At 42.1% G+C, this 6,780-nt stretch overlaps 1 protein-coding gene across 2 annotated transcripts; it reads left to right on the top strand.

The window, feature by feature from the left end:
- Positions 1-1,903: 1,903 nt before the first annotated feature.
- Positions 1,904-4,777, top strand: LOC133630809 (ADP-ribosylation factor 1-like). 2 transcript variants are annotated; one of them, XM_062022566.1, is made up of 4 exons: positions 1,904-2,713; positions 2,776-2,886; positions 2,973-3,097; positions 3,170-4,777. In XM_062022566.1, exons 1-4 carry the CDS (start codon positions 2,470-2,472, stop codon positions 3,326-3,328), a joined length of 639 nt encoding a protein of 212 aa, XP_061878550.1. In that variant the 5' UTR covers positions 1,904-2,469; the 3' UTR covers positions 3,329-4,777. The 2 variants fall into 2 exon arrangements, 1 of the variants encoding a protein (XP_061878550.1); XR_009821346.1 differs by having other exon boundaries at positions 1,908-2,713; positions 2,776-2,890; positions 3,170-3,285.
- Positions 4,778-6,780: the final 2,003 nt, after the last annotated feature.

Below are 6,780 nucleotides of genomic sequence, written 5' to 3'. Positions count from 1 at the left end.
TTGCAAAAAAAAATAAAGTTTATGAGTTTGAACATCCAATATCTTGTCTTTGTAGTGCATTCAATTGAATATGGGTTGAAAAGGATTTGCAAATCATTGTATTCCGTTTATATTTACATCTAACACAATTTCCCAACTCATATGGAAACGGGGTTTGTACATGTTTGACTGTCTTCATGGGGCGTGGGTGTTATTTCTCATTTTGTTTTTAGCTATGTAAAGCACTTTGAGCTGCATTTTAAATGTATGAAAAGTGCTTTATAAATAAAAAGTTTTTATGCGCTTGGATTTTTGGCACTAATGTGACGCCCTAATATACTGCCTTGGGAGACTCCACAGCTCACTGAGGGGGACACACACACACACACACACACACACACACACACGATGCCGTTCACCTCTACCACCTGTTTCCTCCCCTTCAAGTAAGATTGCATCCAGCTCGATGAGGTTTTATCAAATCTGATTGTTCTGAGCTTATCCAACAGTATAGCGTGGTTAACGGTGTCAAAGGCCTTCTGAAGGTCCAGCATGACCATGCTGCAGTATTTGCCCGCGTCCACCTCATGTTTGATGTGGTCGGTCAGATAGAGAAGGCATGTGTCAGTGGAGTGGTTAGTTCTGAAGCCGGATTGGAATTTGTACATGAGTTTATTGGTGGCAAGGTAACTATCGACCTGTTCATAAACTATTTTTTCCATTACTTTCGAAATGGAACTGAGAATAGAAACAGGTCGGTAGTTGCCAGGTTCCAATTTGCTTCCTTTTTTAAAGAGAGGAGTTACTCTTGCTATCTTAAAATCTTTTGGTACTTGGCCTTGTGAAATTGAGAGGTTTATTATGTGTGTGATGATTGGGGCAATGATGGAGGCAGAGTCCCTGAGAAATCGGGAGGGGATATTGTCAAGGCCGGTGGACTTGTTTGGGTGGAGCGCGCTCAATTTTTTAAGCACCTCATCAGCCTAGACCATTTCTAATTTTAAATAGTTGTTGGATACTCCTAGCTTTCTGTAGAAGGCTTTAATGTGTTCTACACCAAAGCAACCAGAGTGGTGGGACAGCTTGTTGACAAGAGTTGTGGCTATGCTGGTGAAAAGGTTGCATTCAGAACATGCAGGGTACAAATTAATGCATACATTTTTTTTAAAGACATGGTTAAATAAAATAAAATAATCTCGATCCGCACTCCATTCCAGACGGTGGCGGTAATTCACCTCACAAGGTTGCTTGCCAACCGCCATTAGAGGAAAGAAGAAAAAGAAGAACCCGCAAGTCACGGAACTTTAGACGTGTCAAATAGTCGCCATTTTCCGCAGGAAGGTAACGCCTCAAGCACCTGAGAAGAAGCGCTGTGTAAGTTTTGAAAGTGTCTTAAAGTCCGTTTGGAAACCACTTTAATGTTGCGTGTGATGTAATTGAAGTCCGCAGTTTTAAAGTGATGTCAGTGCTGATCCCAAGAGCCAGTACTGTCCCATAGAAGGCTAATGCTAGCCAAGGCAGGCTGCTAAGTGCTAAACTAGTCTCTTGCCGATCAGCTGACACAACACACTTTTTACAACAGAGGGATGATAAACAATTGAACACGAAACATGGACATATTTTTAAATGTTTGTCTCTGTGTTATCAGCGGTATTCCACGCATTATGAAGTGTTGTAAGGCGTTCCGGTATTTCCTGTTTTGCTACTTTTACAACTTACCCGGGCCGTGTTCAACGTGAAGTTCAATGCAAAACCGGGTTTGCTACTCCTCAGTCTGTCAGAAATCAGTGACCGTGTTAGACGTGAAGTCAGCATGCCAAAATGAGTCGTGGTTTTGATTATTACTTTTATTATTTGCACACTTGCCAACCTTGAGACCTCTGAATTCGGGAGATGGGGGGATGGGGGGCGGGGTTTGGTGGTAGCGGGGGGTGTATATTGTAGCGTCCCGGAAGAGTTAGTGCTGCAAGGGGTTCTGGGTATTTGTTCTGTTGTGTTACGGTGCAGATGTTCTCCCAAAATGTGTTTGTCATTATTGTTTGGTGTGGGTTCACAGTGTGGCGCATATTTGTAACAGTGTTAAAGTTATTTATACGCCACCCTCAGTGTGACCTGTATGGCTGTTGATCAAGTATGCCTTGCATTCACTTAAGTGTGTGTAAAAGCCGCATATATTGTGTGACTGGGCCGGCACGCTGTTTGTATGGAGGAAAAGCGGACGTGACGACAGGTTGTAGAGGACGCTAAAGGCAGTGCCTTTAAGGCACGCCCCCAATATTGTTGTCCGGGTGGAAATCGGGAGAATGGTTGCCCCGGGAGATTTTCGGGAGGGGCACTGAAATTCGGGAGTCTCCCGGGAAAATCGGGAGGGTTGGCAAGTATGATTATTTGATTATTATGCATTACATACTATACATTACCTTTTGCACTATATTAATTTATATTATGTGTTGTCAACTTTGTACTTTTTTATGTCATTGCCTGAAATAAATGAAAAATGAATTATTACTAGCCTTCATCCAGTTTCATCCACAGTTCTTCGTTTGTGTTGCCTCTAGTTCCCCCCCACAAGCCTCACCAGTAAACATGGGGAATATAGTCGAAACAATGTTTAATAACTTGTTCGGGAAGAAAGAAATAAGGATCCTCGTGGTGGGTCTGAACGCTGCTGGGAAAACGACCATTTTATACAAGCTCAAACTGGGAGAGACCGTAACCACCATTCCCACTATAGGTAAGGTGAACAATTGAATTATCAATCGTAAATTATATTAAATGTGTTCTTTCCCTGTGCAGGTTTTAATGTAGAGACGGTGGAGTACAAGAACATTAGCTTTACAGTTTGGGACGTCGGCAGCCAGGATAAGAACCGACCACTGTGGCGTCACTACTTCCAGAACACGCAAGGCAGGCACGCACCTTTTCTGGAATTGCACTGCGTTGTTTTTTGAATACAGTGGACTAATGCAGGCTTTGATCGCTTCTCGTTTCAGGTCTCATCTTTGTCGTGGACAGCAACGACCGAGAGCGATGCAACGAGGCTCGTGAAGAGCTCATGAGAATGTTGGAGGAGGACGAACTGCGCAATGCTCTGCTATTAGTCTTCGCAAATAAAACAGTGAGTACTCTGGGCAATGAACGTTGATTAGGTTATGTGGTTGATTTGAAACGGACACTGTGGCATTGACAGGACCTGCCTAACGCCCTGACTCCAACTGAAGTCACCGAAGCACTGGGCCTTCACACCCTGCGCAACAGGCGCTGGTTCATCCAGGCCACCTGCGCCACCAATGGCGACGGTCTCTATGAGGGACTGGACTGGTTGGCCTCGCAACTTAGGAATCTCTAACAGTCGTCTCTTTCCCTCCCATTCATCGAGCCTACATTCTGCCTTTAAAGCCCTCCCATGCTGGCTGTTGTTACCGCCAACATACCGGGCCACCAGTGGAAATAATCGGTCCATGGTAATGTGTAAAGCTGACATATGTATATATGAAAGGATATGGTAATGGGGCAGCTTTATTAACTTTTTCTCTCGTGGTTGTTTCACTTTCTGTTTGTTGGGCAATAAAAGGAGAGACGCAAGGGAATCTAATATTACAATCACATACACTACTCAAAAAGTTAAAGATATTCAGCTTTTGCGTTTTAAAGATGAAGCTAAAATATACAGTACAGGCCAAAGGTTTGGACACACCTTCTCATTTTAATGCGTTATATTTTCATGACTATTTACATTGTAGGTTATCACCGAAGGCATCAAAACTATATGACACCTGTGAAGTGAAAACCATTTCATGTGACAACCTCTTAAACCTCATCGAGAGAATGCCAAGAGTGTACAAACCGTAATCAGAGCAAAGGGTGGCTATTTTGAATAAACTAGAATATAAAACATGTTTTCAGTTTTTTCACCATTGTTTGATAAGTACAAAACTCCACATGTGTTCATTCATAGTTTTGATGCCTTCAGTGACAATCTACAAGGTAAATAGTCATGAAAATAAAGAAAATGCATTGAATGAGAAGGTGTGTCCAAACTTTTGGCCTGTACTGTGTATCAGTGTTTCAGTACTTTTTGTACAACTTGCTGTTCTCTAGCAAGTAGCTGAATAGCAAAATTTCTAACTGGTGGCAAATTTTCTTTGACATTAAGCTCAGTTGCCACTTCAATCTGAAAACATCTTGTTAGCAGCCTAAAACGGAGAGGTACTGTTGAACAATATTGTGGTTAGTTGGTATTTTAGGTTAATCCTGAAATTCTACCCAAAAGTTGAGTATCTCAACTTTTTGTGAGTGGTGTATTCAAATTGGTGACCAAAACTAAAAGATGCACAGCTGGGAGCGTCAACCTCCTGTTTGATAAACACTGGTATTGACTTAATAGGATGTTTATGGAATCTACCTGCTTTCTCTGGTTGGTGTTTTTGTGTATTGTCAAGTCTCAGGTCCACGGGCTGCCTTAGTACACTTTGCAACTATTTTTTTTTTAAAATGCTCTATACTGATTATCCCACACTCAGCCTCATACTGTAAGTTGTATGCATCATGTAAGACGACATTAGTGTCATTTCCCCCATCCTATCAGGTGGGTGTTTTTAAAGAAAATATTTAAACACTTGTGTGCATACACATTTCTTTGTGTTACTGAACTGCTCAGACTATATATGGAGGTGGGCTTGTTTTGTCATTAATACAGACTTAAATATTTAAGTTAAACTTTTGTGTGAGTAAAACAAAAAAGCACTAATTAAAGTGACTGGAAAGGATTTCTAAAATGTATTTTTCTTACATGTGACTATGCAATAAAACAATGTCTTCTGCATTCACTGTTCCCCTTTCTCATCTGTTAACTATGTATACAGTACATATGTTCGTTTTGTCGACGTAATGTTCAACGTGCGTATTTGTTTGACCGTAAATGTGTCTTCTTGTTAATCATATTTTGGCTTGTTGAGGGGGCATAAAGGGGGTGCCATGGCATCCCTTGTTAGCTTGACCACCCCTTGACCCAGGAACAGGCAATGAGATGCCTGCATGTTGGAAAGCACCTAATGCAGCAAGCACAATGTGCAGCAGCGAGGTGATCTTGGACAGCATTCCTGCAGGTTGATTAGGCTGCTATGGTTAATGCAGCCGAGCCTATAAACCCGGCCTGAGGAGAGCGCGGAGGTGGCTGCAAAGGGGCGGGAGTACAAGTCCCGGGTTCCTTCATAGGGTGACTTTGGGAGCCGCCTCTCCTGCTGCTCCATCAGCTTGGTTTGTGTGTGGCAGGCTAACGGTACTCCTTATAAAAAAATAGAAAAGAAAAAAAAAGCTGCCTGTTTTTTTTTTACCCTTCTTCTCACTCTTTATGAATGCCTTGCTCTTTTGTTTAGGGCACCCCCTACAGGTGCCAGTGTGCTCAATACCCCCTATTTAAACAAATTGAGGGCAAACATTATTTGGAGCAGCATTCTGATGGCAGTGCAGACTTTGAAGGGTGAGAGATTTAAAAGCTCTCTCGTGTCATTACTTCATTAAACAATTTTCAAAATATTCAATGATGCTTTGTAATAAAAGCACCTTATTAGAAAAGTAGGTATCAGATAGTCGTACAGTGCACCCGGAAAGTATTCACAGCACTTCACCTTTTCAACGTTATGTTACAGCCTTATTACAAAATGGAATATATTGGGGTTTTTTCCTCAAAATTCTACACACAATACCCAATAATGACAATGTGAAAACGAATTTTTAGAAACATTTTTCCAAATGTATTAAAAAATAAACAAAGAAATCACATCTTCACAGTCATTAAGATTAAAAGTGAGCTCAGAGGCACCCTGTTTCAACTGATCATCCTTGAGATGTTCCCATAGCTTGATTTGAGTCCCTCTGTGGTAAATACTGTTGATTGGACATGATTTATAAAGGCACACACCTGTCTATATTTAAGGTCCCACACTGGCAGAGCACAAACAAAGACTAAAGTCGAAAGGAATTGTCTCGAGGCACAAATGTATGGAAGGGTACAGAAAAAGTATCCGCTGTCTTGAAGGTCTTAAATGAGCACAGTGGCCTCCATCATCTGAAAATGGAAGAAGTTTGGAACCACCAGGACATTTCCTGGAGCTGGCCGGCCATTTAAACTGGGCGATAGGGGGACAAAGAGCCTAGTCTTGGAGGTCACTCTGTCAGAGCTACAGCATTCCTCTGTGGAGAGAAGAGAACCTTCCAGAAGGACAACCATATCTGCTGCAATCCACCAACCAGGCTTGTATGTTACAGTGGCCAGACAGAAGCCATTCCTTCGCAAAAGTTTGCAGAATTGCACCTGAAAGACTCTCAGACAATGAGAAACAACATTCTCTGGTCTGATGAGACAAAGATTAAACTCTGCCATGTGTCATGTTGGGAGGAAACCAGGCACCACTCATCACCAGGCCAATACCATCCCTACAGTGAAGCATGGTGGTGGCAGCATCATGCTGTGGGGATGTTTTTTAGCAGCCGGAACTGGGAGATTAGTCAGGATAGAGGGAATGATGAATGCAACAACATAGAGACACCCTGGATGAAAACCTGCTTCAGAGCGCTCTGGAACTTAAGACTTGGGTGACACTTCACATCCAACCTGATGGAGCTTGAGAAGTGCTGTAAAGACGAATGAGTGAAACTGCCCACAGATAGGTGTTCCCAACTTGTGGCTTCGTATTCAAAAATACTTTGTGCTGTAATTGCTGCCAAAGGTGAGGCAACAAAGTAATGACCAAAGTATGTGAATACTTATGTATGTTGGATTTCTTACTTTTTTTAAAT

The sequence above is a fragment of the Entelurus aequoreus genome, linkage group LG16 (assembly GCF_033978785.1).
Source record: "Entelurus aequoreus isolate RoL-2023_Sb linkage group LG16, RoL_Eaeq_v1.1, whole genome shotgun sequence".
Classification (NCBI taxonomy): Eukaryota; Metazoa; Chordata; class Actinopteri; order Syngnathiformes; family Syngnathidae; genus Entelurus; species Entelurus aequoreus.
Note: the sequence above shows the minus strand (reverse complement) of the source record. Positions and strands in the feature narration are given on the sequence as shown.